A 15,455-nucleotide genomic window follows, 5' to 3' on the forward strand; every position below is an offset into this window, starting at 1 on the left:
ATTTATTTTTTAACAGAGGTTTGTAAGTGCCTGCCTTGCATCATTTTTTTTTTTTCTGTGATATTTTTAGTACTCACTAAAAGTCCTTGAAAGCTTTAAGATTCAAGTATGCAAATTCCTAGAGCAGCAGAGCTCAAATCTTAATATTGCTTGCCTCTAATATTAATCTTCTGGGCTTGCTATGCCACCAGTTCTTTCTGCCTTTGAATTTCCACGTAAGAAGCGTTCTAGGAAAAAATGTGGCACCTCCACGTGGTGTGCCAGAAATATGCCAGAATGTGATTTTAATTCTGCTAAAGAAACTTCTCACAACAAAAAGATTGAAGGCAAGGAAATGCCAGGGACACAAAGTGTGGTGGGTTTCTTAGGCAGGTGCAGTTGTATTTTGGATGGATCTTAGCAGTGTTTGTGTGATGTTTCCCACAGCAGTAATCCTGGTGCTGGAGCTTACACCAGGGTTTTCCTGGCTCTGTTTCCCTTCATTTTCTTCTAGAAAACAAGAAAATCCTACCTCTTGCTCTGTGGAGAACAGGACTAAGAGCTGTTCTTCCTGTGCTTGGCACAGCATTGATACATGCAGGGGAAGGATGGGTGTGCAGCAGGGCTTGCACACCCGCTCTTACCCTCCTGTTGCCCACAGATAGGCAATCACTTCACGCAGTGAGTTTCCAAAATGCTGTGATGTAGTAAAAGACAAAAGTCAATTATTTCCAGTCAGAGAGTGAAAAAAAGGAAGGGGGGAAAAAACCCCAAACCCAGCGGATTACAAAAAACCCACCGTCCATCAAAATACTTGAGTGCAATCTGTGCAGAAGAAACATTGTGGGGACAGAGGAGCAGATGGAAACAGGAGTGAATGAGATCAGTTTTATGGTCAGGCTTTCATGTCTCTACATGTATCTTGCTGCACTAGTAAAAAGTTTCTTTTTTTTTCCTCTCAAGACATCTTTGGCAAAGATAAGTACAGTCCAAATGACTGCTACCAATAACGTTCTTATATTCTGTGCTGGAGCTTAGGTTGTAGCTAATTCACCAGCTTTTTATGTAGAATGGGGCTTTTATTCCCTCCTTTGCTGACCTGATGGAGCAGTTTCTTTCCAGAAACTTTTTCTGCAGGGAGTGGAATGCATTAAAACAGGTTTGTGGCGTTTATGTAAGAGTTGATTTTTCTTTTAATCCTTATTTGCATGTCTTCTGGATTTTCCTATTTGCATATAGTGGGGTTTTTTTGTGTTTGAGAAAGCTGCCCAGCGTTTTGCTTGCCTCATTGCTTAGAGCAGGGTGATGAGGAAGACAAAACCACTACTGTCTCTCAAACTTTGGGGACAGAGGAGTTGCAGAATCAAATTCAGCAGCTGCAGTTATCTTCATAATAATTTTAAACCATTCACAACTAAACAAACAGCCACAAATTCTGAGTATATAGGAAATAGTAATTTGACTTTAAAAGACTGTTACAGAATGATGTATTTGCTTTGACAAGGCTGTATTTTCATTATTTGCAGGAAAGAAAATAATTTCATTTATCCATTTGTTAATATGGTTTTTTCTATATTAGTGTTTTCAAAGACAAGAGATAAACAAGGGGTCCTCAAAAGTCTGCCACAGGAACAGTTGCTTTGTAGGCTTTTGTGCATGTGTGGGCCTCAAATACTTTACACAGAAGCAGGAATGTTTCTTTTAACTGGAGAAAAAGAAGCAGGAGGAAGTGGAAGGGTTGTTTTGGCAAGGTCAGAGAAAAGTAAAACCTGTGCCTGGGTCTTATTCTGTAACCAATCAAAACAAAAGATAAACCCCATCATCTCACTTTCTGGGACTTGTGTGAATGGGTGTTGTGATGATACAGGTCTGAGAGCATTAGCAGAGGTTTATCCAGTATAACATGATATTTCTGCAGTTCAGATTGCAGAATTTCTAGGCTCAGTACTAAGCCATGGAGCAATTGCTTTGCTGAAGAGAGTGCAAGAGCATGAGGAAGGCTGCCTGCCTTCCAGTTCAGGTTGCATGGCAGAGGTTAACCGTGCAAATAAAGAGGTGGAGGGAACTTTTTCAGTTTGAACAGCATGTAACGTACCGTAATTGTGCATTTCAAGTACTTTTGCAAATGTTCAAACTTGTTTATATTTCTTCACAGAGCTAAACCCTGGCATTAAATGTGTCTGAGATTCCCTATTGCTAAGTAAGACCGACTCTCAAAGCAGTCCACTTGCTGTAACTTGCAACATTTGCAGTACCAACGACTAAATTCAATGTTTTTTCTTCCCAGACTTTTGAAGATAAATTGGTTTCCATCTTCAAAACTTACCCAGGTGCTGTTAAATCACTTTGTGGCTTTTTAGTTGTGCTTTCAAAACGTAATTGTAGTTCTCCTCCTTCCAGAAAAAAGGGTGGTAGAAAGTCTATTTACTTCATTTATTGAATTTCACACAGTTAAATTAGGTGAAATAAGAGCTTGATTCAGATCCCATTGGTTTCAGTAGCAGTCTTTCCACTGAGTTTTAGTCAAGGCTTAAATAAAGATCTGAAAGTGATCCAGAGCTCATTTACATTTAATATGCTCTTCAGCTATTCCTTTTAACCTTAAATATTATTGGAGGCTTTTCAAACCCAGCAGCGTGTATTAACTTGCTTGCTTGTCAACATGTGCAAATATCCAAATTTCGGCTGGAAGCCCTCATGGAAGTGTTAACCATAGCGTTCATTCCCATGAATGTGTAGTAGCTGGAGACAAGCTTTTAAAGCTTTTTATCGGCTTTTTACTTGTTCTTTGTAGTTAGTCAACGGGGCGTTTGCTACATTAGTACAGATAACTTAACAGTACCTTTATTGTTTGAAGCAGCAAATACTGTTTATCTTGGTCCTGTCTGCAGTTTTTATCTTGGTTCAGCCTCACTTGGGAAGGCTATCTCATTCCTAAGAGACAAGATGTCTCCTAGGGAATTTTAGGGCCTTTCTTTCTGTAGCTTTCCAAGTTGAATCCATAGGAGGCTGGAACTTGCTATAGTTCCTTGCTTTGGAGGAAGCATTGTGCAGTGCTGCAGCAACACAGGCCCAGAGGCTTGGTGCAGCATTCACTGTGGTTGGTGGCAGCACTTGCTGTGACTTCAGAACAGCATATAGAAGTAGATGGCATTATTGTGGAGGTGAACATGTGTGGTTCAAGGAAGTGAACAAAACTTCCATGGTTGCTGTTGTGTTTTCAGCAGTTCTTCAGATATATTGCAGTCTCTAGAGATGTCAGTCTAGTCATCTGGAAGAGCTACATATATATGTCTATGTGTATATATACATTTATTGGTAAAAAATAGAAATGTGTTGCATTTGTAATAGCAAGCTTTTAGTCTTCTACTTGGAATCAAATGTAAGTGATTTCTCTTACCCTTTTTGAGTCAATGTGTGAGTGCTCACGTAGAATTTATACCTCAAGGGATTCAGAAGTACATGTATGAGCACCACAGGGTATTTCGACATAAGACTTGATTTAATATAAATAAAGAAAAACATGTGATTTCTTTTCATTGGCAGGCACAAATGAAAATATGCAATTGCAGTGTCTTAAGAAATCCCACGTGGCAAAGTGTTCACATCACAGTTTAATGCTTCTAAATCTCATTTCTCAAATTAACTAATTTTGAAACAATTTTAAATAATTGAGCACTGATGTAACTAGAAACTGGTCCCACATTTTCATGGGCACACATCTTCAGTTTCTTTTTATTGTGCTAGAAAATCCTGCTGCTCTGTAGATGTTGCCAGAACAAACAACAATGAAGAATGTAATTTTTTTAGACCGCAGAGCACAGGCTTACGTACCCGTTGTCATCCATTTGTTTTCCCAAATATCCCGGTGTAGATCTTGAGATGCCACACACGTATCACCAAATTAAAGGCTTGGTGAGCCATGCCTGTTGTCGGAGGTCTCTCACCCACTTGCCGCTGTGCTCTGCACAGGCTTTTTACACCACTTGCAGTGACATAGTAATACAAAATTCACCCTGGATGCCAAGAACCATTGCATTTTTCCAAGCCATTTCCCAGGGCCTCACATGAATAGGGCTGCATGAAGGCCCTTCTCCCGCTCCAGAGCTCTGCCTGGCAGACGCATATGGCTGTTTTTGTGATGGGTGTAGTAGCTATGCTGGTGCGTGAAGCTGGAGAGTAGGGGGACTGCAGCAATGGAATGTTAGGCAGAGGCTGTGCTACGTGGTAGGGCCCATCCTTGGGGGAAATTATCAGAGGACCTAGAGCCTGCTGGGACTGATGCCAGAGTCTTTTGCCCCTTTCATGGTCTTGTTTGGGGTTGTTTTCCTCAGTACAAGACCAACTTACTTTGGTCAGTGTATGGATTTCACACAGCATAAAGATCACTGTGCTGAAACACATGCATGGGCAATGCTTTCTCTTGGAGGACCCAGCATACGTGGGATGGCAATACTTCCATCCTGTGTTACAAATACACCACCATCTCTGCCTTTCCCCCATCCCCAGTTTCCTCCACAGCAGTTTCCAAAGTCTCATTCCTCTCAGTAGCACAGTTATTGACTTCAAATGACACAGTCAGTGCAGCCTGAGTTGTTCTGAAGATGGTTAAAAGGGGGGAAGGTGCCTGTGTGGTGTTCTGTGCAAAATTTGTTAAGTGGTGTGTATAAAATACATCAACTGTTGGTTATCATTTGTGTATATATGTGTGTGTAAATTTGCATAGCAGTCAGTAGATACGAAGTTTCCTTATATATGTGTTTTCCTCACTAGTAAATCATAGGAACAGCTCATTATTTGAGTTCATTGGTGATTGCGCTTGTGATAGGACTGGCCATTAACCTTAAGCAACAGCCCAAAAGAGAAAGCCCCACACAAGCTCTTGGTTTCCTTTGTAGCGGTGTCCCCAAAGCATGCCAGTGGGAGGAACAACCCAGCAGCAGCACCGCAGCTGCTGGTGAGAACATCTTGGAGGGCTTGACTTTCCAGCCATCACTTTCAATAAATAGCCAGTTGATCTTTGAGGTCCCTTCCAACCCAAACCATTCCATGATTCTATGGACTGAATGTGGCTTGGAGAAGGGGTGAAGCCTGAGTGGAGCATCCTGGTGCGGTTGGGAGCAGGAGCTGTGCCTGGCAGCACCCACTTTGCTGGGAGAGGAGGGCCCCCTTGTGCAGAGGCCACTGCTCTCGGGTATGCCAGGGCACTGCCAGTGATTAATGCCAGCTCCTGCTCAGCATTTTCCTGCTGATGCACCCAACTGGTGTGGTTTTCTATTGCATCAAGTGATGCACTGGTCACTTCTTATTATCCTCAAGTCCCTTTCAGGGTGACTGCATCCCAGCACCCCATTTTCTGTCAGGTGTGTATTCTGCAGTTCCTTGATGTAAGGCATTGCCTTTGGCCATAGTTCAGATAATGTTGTTCAGGGGATTTATTTTCCTAAATGATACAAACCAGCCTGTGCAGGTCATCTGTCACTCTTGGTTATTTAGAACCCTGGCCGTGTTGTCACTTGCAGGCATCCTCAGCAGTGATTTGATGTCTTACTGCGGACCACTGTCAAAGCTATGTGAAGAAAACTGATCTAAACCTGGGTTATCTTTCATACCTCCTAGAAACATCCCCTCCAAAAATTCCCATCTGTTTTTCACCTTTGGAAATCAACCTTTTCCCAAACTGTAGAAAATTGCAAAGTGACAATTCCCATTTCTTTGAATTCTCTTGGTATTTATAGAAAATCTCTGCATCCCTGCCATTGTTGTATCCTAAGGCATTCAGAGGGGAATTCAAACTCTAGGCTAGCCCACCGTGTTCTTGTGTTGCTCTAAATTTACACCAGTGTCAGCAAGAGAAGGATTTAACCCCCCCATCCAGTTCACATTGAAACCAATGCAGAGACTGATTTCAGCATATCCCAGCCTGGCCTTAATCTGGAGGATTAATAAAGATACAGACTGAATTAAATAATGACAACACAAAAGAAAAATAGAAATAGTATTAAATGATATTGGAGAGAAAAAAAATGCACCCTGGAGAATTAATAAAGCTGAATCCCTTGTCAGAAATGCTCTGACTTTGGAGAGGTCTTCATTCAGGAGCACATTGGTTTGTATATGATTATTTATTCTTTCAGGTGAAAGCAATAACCAGCAATCAGGCCATCTAACTCACACTGCCTCCATCACTTGCAATTCAGGATGTGACTTTTTCTATCAGAGGACTGGTCTCCACTCCTAACTGGAGCAAGGAAAACTTAAAATTAGATTTAGCTGGAAAAGTTGCTTTCATCAAATAAATAGAAATAAGAAACCATCTGGGAAAGCTTTCCGTTAAGGCATATTCTTTTTCTCCACTGTGGCATTAGTTTTGGGTCACTTTTGCAATTACAACTTCCATCTAAGTATTTTTAAGAGGTCTGTCATTGTTTTGTTCCCACTGTGTTTAAAAGTTGGGATTGATCTCAGTAACTGCATTACTCTAAACCACACTGTTTGAGCAGGGATTTAGTGCAGCCACATGAGGCTGTTTTTCACAGTGTTTTAAATTAGAATATGTGAAAAAATGATCATCTGTGGCAGCATTTCCAGTGCCCAAATGCTGATGTCATTAAGCTGAAACTGGATTTTCTAGGTATTGTATGCATTCGCAACCACTGTTCTCAAGGGAGAACATCTGCCTGCAACTGAGCACTGTTTGTACTCCTCACCTGTTTTCTAGCTTTTCCTTTCCTTTTTGTAACTTCCCACAGCACATCACAGCAGATTTGGTTTTCTTTGTGTGTCACATGCACTTTCCTCCTTCTTGAAATTCTTGCCCAGTATGTAAAACACACTCAACCCAGTAATACCAAAGTTTCTCCATCACATCTCTATTGAGGAACTGGTGAACAGAAGGTGTTTCTATTTAAGTGGTTAATCACATGTCATAATGTAATGTCAGTTTCTTTATCCAAACTCTTGTCATTTCTTCCCGTTTTCTTTAGGGAAACCATTGCACGGTTCTTTCTTTTTCTATCAGAAATTAGGTTAATTATGATGACAAACGTCCTGTCTGCTCTAGTACCTCCTTGTAAGCTTAAATGACATTATTCTGATCATTTGATAAGTACTAGGGCAGCACTACTAGCTGCACTTTCCTGGTTTCCACAGTGAGTTATGTGGATCTGTTTGATAGCTCTAAGTGAGTGCTTTGAGATCAGTTAAAAAAACATGCCTGATATATAGGACCTGCCCTTACAGCTAATGTACAGATTCGTGCTTGAATGACATGAGGATCTTCATTTAATTTCTGAGGCCCCATTAGGTGAGGGTCAGTGGCAGCCCTTGCAAGGGGGAAACAGTTTTTCTCCTAGGGAGGAGTGTGGAGGTGCAGGGCATGGCCAGGATCCCCCATGTGTTGTGCAGGGCTGACCCAGGGCGTACAAGGGGCAAGGTTTTGGAACGATGTGATTGCCCATACAGACCCATGTTGAGCAGTATTTCTTACAAAATTATTCCAGTTCATTTGAAAGGGCTTTTTTCCCCATGCTGTCATTAAAGTGGATTGATTGTGGGTAGCACTAATGGTAGGACGCTGAGTACCATTATGGGCCCTAGCCTTTAAGGGCAGGTTTGTATCTGGACCAAGTGCCTGGGAAGGTACTGCTCTTCCATGAAATGCCTAAAAACAAAATGAAAATTGAAATTACTGCCAATGAGAGAGGAGAGAGGAATATTTATAAATGTGCTGGCAAATTAAACAAATCTCTCTTGTCTGCAGGTTTTGTATTACTGTCAATAATGGCTGGAAAACATGCCGGAAAAGTATATACATTTATTATGCCAGGGCGTATAGAGTTATAAGTGATATATGAAGCATGGAAATGGACTTGCATGGCTCTGAAATTGCCTTTGCAAGTTATTATTTGGATGTGTCTGTCAGAGCTGCAGGGAGACTAATGCAGGCTAAGCATGGACAGAAACAGCTGATGATCTGGGGATTGGTGATAACTTGGTTTCAAAGCATTCTCCGGGGTTTTTCCCAAGTCTGCAACAAATATGCGTGACAGGATTGAGACCTCAGTAATCAGAGATTTTCTGGGGAAAAGATGAAAACAGATTTTACTTGTATCAGAGCAATTGCTGCAGGGACCACTTTGTTTAATCTGAGCTTGTATGGATTTGGGAGAATATAGTTGCTTAGTGTTACATCTGGATGAATGTTTTCTGTCTCCCTACAATGACTTGTGGAAAATGCCAGTTAGGAAATGCTTTGGTTTCACTCTTCTTTGGGCCACACAAGAAAAAAGAGGCCAAAGAGCAGAGGGTTGCAGACGGTCAACCCATTTGCATCACCTAGAAATACGCCTTTAAGGCCACGTTTGAGGCAAAGAAAGGGAGCAAGCATGTCTGGGGACAGAGAGGATTTTAGTATTCAGGGCAGCCAATTCTGCATTTTAAATAAGCACTAAAATTCAGTGAGTTTGCATCTATCAGTACATAGAATCCCAGACTGGTTTGGGTTGGAAGGGACCTTAAAGCTCATCCAGTTCCAACCCCTGGCCACAGGCAGGGACACCTTCCACTAGAGCAGGTTGCTCCAAGCCTCTGTGTCCAACCTGGCCTTGAACACTGCCGGGATGGGGCAGCCACAGCTTCTCTGGGCAACCTGTGCCAGCACCTCAGCACCCTCACAGGGAAGAATTTTTTCCTAATATCTAACCTAAAGTCCCCCTGTCAGCTTAAAGCCATTCCCCAGTGTCCTGTCACTACAGCGTGCCCTTTTCTTCAGCGCTTTGATTGCTGATGACTTAATACAGCACCTGACATTTGGTCTCATGTCAGCAATATCTGCACTTCTTTTTAGGCTATCTGTCGAGGTCATAGTGTAACTGATTCAGAATCAACCTCACTTCAGCATTTAGGAAGTAAATAGAATAAAACGCTTAGTGGTGGTAATCCCAAGCTACTGCCCTGCAGACATTGGGTTGCCTCTATGTTACAACTTCACAGATAAGAGCAAAGCTTTTGTCTTTTAGGGATCAGCCTCTGCCCTGAAGTTCAGTTCCAGATCTCAGCTTTTCTACTGGTCACGGACATTCTCACCCTAAATTTTCATCAGGAAACTTACCTGTTTTTTCACTCTTCTTTGTAGGTAAAATATGCTGCAGCCACGTGTAAGTGTCCACATGTGGTACATAATACCCAGAGCTCCCTGCGGTACCATGCAAGCGTCTATGCCCACCACTGACTCCTAATCTTGGATACTGCTGGCTTTGCTACACACTGAAACAAAAATACATGATGAATGCATGTGGCATCAAAACCTGTCCTTTGGAGGACAAGTAGGTCAACCTCAATAGAGGTTAAATCATAATATAATCCATCCACTCAAGCATACATGTCCCACTTAAAACTCTGCAGAGCGAGGCGAGCACCTCATTGTGCTTTTGCCTCTGCCTAGAATGGCATTCACACTGGAGTATTATATACAGATAATTACAGTATGTATCTTTTTCAGAACACAGTTTTCATAAGCAAAGAAATTGCAGGAATGGTATTATTCATCAGATGCAAGCAGGCCATTTTCTTTCCAAATGTTCTAATTGGAAATGTTTTCATCACCTTTGCCTGAGTTCAGTAATATTGCTGCAGGGGGTTAGCTTGTTTGGTTTGAGTTTTATTTGCTCAGCATATACCACTTATGACCCAGGTTCTCATTCAGTAAACACTGCTGTGATGAAGTTCGCTTTCTGGAGGTACATAGATCTCTTTGCAACAAACAAGGTTGTGGCCTTGTATCCCTCTGATCAAATAAAAAATTGTGCAGAGGGTTGTCCTATAGGGTGGTCTGACTGATGTTGGCCATATACTGTTGAGATCCTAACAGAAGTAACCCTCTTTTGCTTTCGGGATCTTAACTAAGATTCCATCTACATCTGCTGTTTGCTGCATGGAGGATATGATGAGCCTGATGGAGGGGACAAGTGGTTTTGCATGTGACATAAGACACCTTTGGTAGAGAGCCATCAAAGTGCTCTCTACTCAACAGAACAGGAGAAGAAAGTAGGTCCTGGAGGACCAACCTGAAGCCTCTTTGGAGCTCATTATGTCTAGGTTTCCTTCTGCAGCTTCATAAGCTGGCAAGCTCCTTCTCTTGACTATTTGCTCCTGCCTCCTCGCTGTCCTCAGAGCTGTTTCCAACACAGCACTTTGTGGGGCACCATGGTGAACCAAATCAGCGAGTTTTCCTGAGCTAAAAATACCCTCTGTCCATTTATTTATTTATTGTTCTGCATTATTTGTAGCTTGGATCAACTCTTTGGCATGGTTCACTGAGCAGTCACATGGGAAAGGGAGAGGGAGAAGTGCAAGAGTAACCATGCCTTCTGCCTGCTGCATCAGCCTTGACCTAGTAAGCAGTGAAAAAGTCTGTGTTTCTCAAGACAGCTGACCCGAGTTCAGAGCTCCAACACTGCTCTGATCCCGAGGGAAGCACATTCAGATGTGTGTCATTTCTCCTAGGACTTGTTTCAGTGAGTTGGGTTGTTTCGTTGCATAATCCCACTGGTGCCAAGCCATGTAGGGTTGATTGTGGACACAGGGTCGCCAGGAGGATGCTGTGAGAGAAAGCTCCTCTTTCCCCCCTTCCTTTGGTTCAGATGTGGCATAAACACTGAAGCTATTGCATAGGGCCTGTCTTGAGTACCAGGGTAGATCTTTGCTGTTGACACTGGAGATGCAGTGAGAGCATCAGGCCACTTGTAAACCCTGAAGATCATAACAGGCTGACTTACATGTCTTCGTTCCTGGGAGCACTCTAAACTCTACCTGCTCCTCCACTGTATTTGAGTGCATCTCAAAAATCACCATTTCAGGGATCAGATTTGATATGCCTAAACTGAGAATCCAAGCTGAGGTTTTGAACCATCTGGGAATCTTTTATTACTGGCTTTTTCCTTGGTTGAAGGATAACATTGCTTAAAATTCACAGTGACCTCTGGGAGGACTCTTTGACTTTTCTAATCAGTTTAAAGCCTCTTTACCCTGTCCCCAACAACAACACGTTTTCCAGGGCAGACCAGCATATGACAATATTTCTTTCTGCCTTCAACATGTGACCATCCCACAGAATATGACCCCTCCTGTGACTCTGGCTAATAACTTGTGGTCTTCATACTTGAGGCAGGAGAAGGCAAGTGCAGATTTTAAAGCACATTGGAACAGTTATGTTTGAAACTGAAAACCTGCTTAGAAAGTTCTCCTGTTACAGAAGTTCAAGGCAATTGTAAACAGGGTCATTTCTACGCTTGAGGCTCATGTAGTAACAATCAGCTTAGATGGTGTAATCACAGCCCCTGTTAAAATGTCCCCATTTGGTAACAGTTGCCGCTCTGATCCCAAGCACCATAATGTTTATCTGGACGTATAATGAGAAATAATTGAGGAATGTGAGTGAATAGCCTTGCTTTAAACATGGATGAAGAGTATTTAATCTGTTATCACTGTAGCTCTTTAATGGTGGTGACTGTACTGAGAAATAACACATGTTCAGTGAATGGTTTTGATGATTGATAAGGAAGTTTCTATCACTGCTTATTAAATTATTTTCCCTACTAATAAAACATCAGTTGTTTGAATCTTCAGCAGGTGTTGTCTTATGTTACTGACTCTGAAACTTACTTCCAGCTTTATTTGCTTTACAGCATCCCACTCGATGTTCTCATTTGTGACTGGTGCTTCTAGGAATTATGGCTTTACAAAAGTATAGTTTCATTTATTATTTTCTCCAAGGTAAAGGAATGCAATTCTTTCAGTGTGTTACGGAAAACCAAGAGGTTCAGGCTGCGGTTGCATTACAGTGGTGATGAGGTAACAGCCTCCTTTTGCTCCCACTGAAGAGCAAAGTTGGGCTGAAGCTTTCCACCTGGAAAGTGTTAAGTTTTTACCACATTGCCTTCTGTATTGTTCTCAGTTCCTCTGTGATAGCATAACTTAGAGACATTTTAATTTCAGATGTGTAGGGATAACCCAGGGAATGACTGGATGAGTACAGAGTTTCTGGGGGTTGTGTGTGGTGTTTTTTTCTTTAAAGCATTTGCATTTTGCTCTTTCATTGCGATTGAATGCAGCAGTGATAACTTCTGTCAGTTCCTTTAGGTTTGGTAAAGCAGAGTAATAGAATTTTTCCATCATGCCAATATACATGTTTGTAATCTTGATGGTTCTCTGTGTGGCACCACTTTCTTCTCCACCAGCAAAGCAGGCTTAGGTGGATTTGTGTGCCAAAGCTGAACATCTTTCTGAAATCTTTCTGAATCATACAGCAAATGTGTCAGAATGACAAGAGATGTGTGAGCCTGGAAGTTCAGTTTGCTCTTAAAACCCGGTCTTGTAGCTTGCGGGCTCCTGCAGGACCCCCTGCTCACTCCCACTGAGCTTACAAGGAGACTCAATGACCCTAAAAATACTGTAAATCGGTCCTTGGGGAAATTGCCTTTGGTGATACCTGGCAGCACACCACTTCCATAAGTGTTTGAGGGTGCTGTATCAATGCTCACTCCTCAGGAACCGAGTTATGTTTGTGGCACAGAAAACTTAGTGCTACTTATGTACAAAAACCATATAACAGAAAGTGTTGGAGGGTTTTTCCAGCTCTTAATTCCGGTACATCTCTGTGCCTGCGAGCACTGTTGCCATTAGGGTCATGCAAGATAACGTTCTTGTTTCCTATGAATCTTTAGTGATGCTTCACTTCTCGTGGTGCTTGTGAACATTGATGGGCAACAAGTCTTAACCCTGCATTTATTCTTGCTTTCCTTCATGGAGCTTTTTTATTTCCTCTGCAGTTTGTCAAGGGACAAATAACAAGCTGACCCAACTGGGACATGTGGAAGACCATTTCACCAGCCTGCAGAGAATGTACAACAACTGCGAGGTGGTACTCAGCAACCTGGAGATTACATATGTGGAGCACAATCGTGACCTCTCTTTCCTGAAGGTTAGTGTTCTTGGCCAATGTGGTCTTCCTGCTAAAGGAATCTGACTGCATTTTTTGAAGTGCAAAGGATCAGCTACCTATAAAATTCTGTGGTGGTCCAAAAACATAGGTAGCTAATGTCAGAGAAATTGCAGATCACAGTCTTGATATACCTGTAGGCTGCAGGATATGCTCAACCCTAGTAAATCAGGTACTTTGACAAATAGCTTTTCAAGCACCTGTTGGGCTGTTCTAGCTACCATGCAGATGGGTTTCTTCTTATGTATAGATATAATTACATCCTTACCTGTTGCCTCACTTCCCAGAGGGCAAAAGGCTTTGTGGTGGTGTTGGGAAAAGCAAGGTGCTAAGTGAGTGTCAACCCACTGATGGCAGATTTTGAAGTGTGGAGGCCCTTACCCTCTCCTCCAGGCTGTGACTATGGCAAGCTGAGAGGACAACAGGCAGGGGATGGATGTTAAAATGCAGCCATGGCATGGGGAGGAGCATTGTCTGCCATGGGCACTTTGAGGTTCTCCACCAGCAGAGACTGGTCAAGGGGTGCAGCTCTGCTCCCCCACTGCCAGGCTGCCACCAGTGGGAATAACATCACACCTTCAGTTATAAATATATATGCATATATATATTAAAGAAGACATTTTAAATGCATTGCTTTTTGCATAACTGGTTATTAGATTGGGAGGTTTCCAAAGAAGGAGGCAGTAGAGGAAGAAGGTTTTTTTGACATGTGAAGTATATGTCTAGTATCAAGAGCTCTTGTATGGTAGCTCTTGTATGAATAAACAGGTTAGTCCTCTGGGTTGAGAAGAGTAATGTCTTTGTGTGAGCTTTTCTTCTCAGGGAACAAAGAAAGGGAAAAAACCATCTCATTATAGTAAAAAGCAAGTCCATCAGAAAAGAGATGGTCCAGACATATGGGTTACAAATATGATGGTATTGCCATTTTTCTTTCCCAAGCACAACTTGACCATGGAGCTCAATGTTCCCAGGAACATAACAGGTCTCTTGAGAACTCACTCATAGTCTTCATAGAATAGGATAATATCCTAAGTGGTAGCTCGAGGGTTTTTCGTTTATGGTGATTCTTGTAGGAGATAGATATGCACGCATTTCTCAATACAAGGCAGGAATTAACCTACATCCAGAAAAAGTGCCTTTTTTGTCCTATAAGTATTTATTACTTAAGAGGGAGAAGGTACCTCATCTTCCCCTCTGCTGAGCACAGGTGGATCTGCAAGGGAAGGGGTGCAAAAGAGAGAGTGTAAAAGGCTCAATCAGATGGCATCTCTGTGCTGCCAGTGGTTAAAGGCTGGGCAGGCATTGAGGGGAAGCATCACACTTGCTTGCCATATCATACGTGCTTGCCCTGTTCTCCTGCATCCCCTAGGCAGCTTCACTTGCCCCCAGGACAGAACAGGGGTAAGCTGGACCTTTGGAATGACCCCCTGGTGGTTGCTCTAACAGTTTATACCTGCTTAGACAGCAAAGTTTTCTTACTAATAGTAGGAAATACTACTAACGGTCCCTTCTTGTTCTTGTATTTATTTTTTTAATGAGATTAAGTGGTTTATTGTTCCTTAAAATTGAAAGATGGGAGGAGGAAAGTGACTGTCAGGAGTAGAAAGTGCTATGGATTAAACACCTTGTTTCTTCTGTTGTTCTTTCAGACGATACAGGAGGTTGCAGGCTACGTTCTCATCGCACTTAACATGGTGGATGTCATTCCCCTAGAAAACCTCCAGATCATCCGAGGAAATGTGCTGTATGACAACTCTTATGCTCTGGCAGTTTTATCCAATTACCACATGAATAAAACCCAGGGACTCCGAGAGCTGCCGATGAAACGGCTGTCAGGTGAGACGAGGGCTAGAAGTGGAGGCACATGTAAAGCAAGCTTCAACTGTTAGGTTATTGGTATCAAGAGCTGATTGAAGATCTCCCTCAAAGTCATATGCCATTAGATCTTGCTTTAAAAACAAGGATCCAGAACCCATGAGTCTGAGCCTGCTGTTAGTTTTGCCATCAGGAGCGCACATTGTCCTTTTCTGTCAGCATAGCGTGACTGAGGCAAACAACTATGTATTTTATTTCCCTTTCTTTAGATCAGAGATAGAAGACTTAAGCAGTTTGCTTCACTTACCAATTTTTTCCTTCTGTGGCAGAAATTCTCAATGGAGGTGTTAAAATCAGCAACAACCCCAAACTGTGCAACATGGACACTGTTCTCTGGAATGACATCATTGACACAAGCAAGAAGCCTCTCACAGTCCTTGAATTTGCAAGCAGCCTGTCTTCTTGTAAGTATTAAATTACCAAAAATGCTATGTACTCCGCCATTTCAGAGGGAAGAATGAACATCCCATCTTTCGTGCGGTGGGTTTCAGGTCCACCAATTCCTGCATGCAGAGCCTCCAAGCCCTGTTCCAAGGAAAGTCTTTTCATTTCTTCACCGCTGGCCTAAGATGTAATTTTTCATGGTGGTTAGGTCCTTAAC

At 42.3% G+C, this 15,455-nt stretch overlaps 1 protein-coding gene across 1 annotated transcript in view; it reads left to right on the forward strand.

Annotated features, from left to right (window-relative positions):
• Nucleotides 1-15,455, forward strand: part of EGFR (epidermal growth factor receptor) — a 136,232-nt gene that overhangs the window by 99,402 nt on the left and 21,375 nt on the right. The window contains exons 2-4 of the mRNA XM_030476869.1: nt 12,810-12,961; nt 14,629-14,815; nt 15,124-15,258. Coding sequence (XP_030332729.1) covers nt 12,810-12,961; nt 14,629-14,815; nt 15,124-15,258 — 474 coding nt within the window. The remainder of the gene's footprint in view (nt 1-12,809; nt 12,962-14,628; nt 14,816-15,123; nt 15,259-15,455) is intronic.

This window comes from Strigops habroptila, chromosome 1 (assembly GCF_004027225.2).
Source record: "Strigops habroptila isolate Jane chromosome 1, bStrHab1.2.pri, whole genome shotgun sequence".
NCBI classification, from domain to species: Eukaryota; Metazoa; Chordata; class Aves; order Psittaciformes; family Psittacidae; genus Strigops; species Strigops habroptila.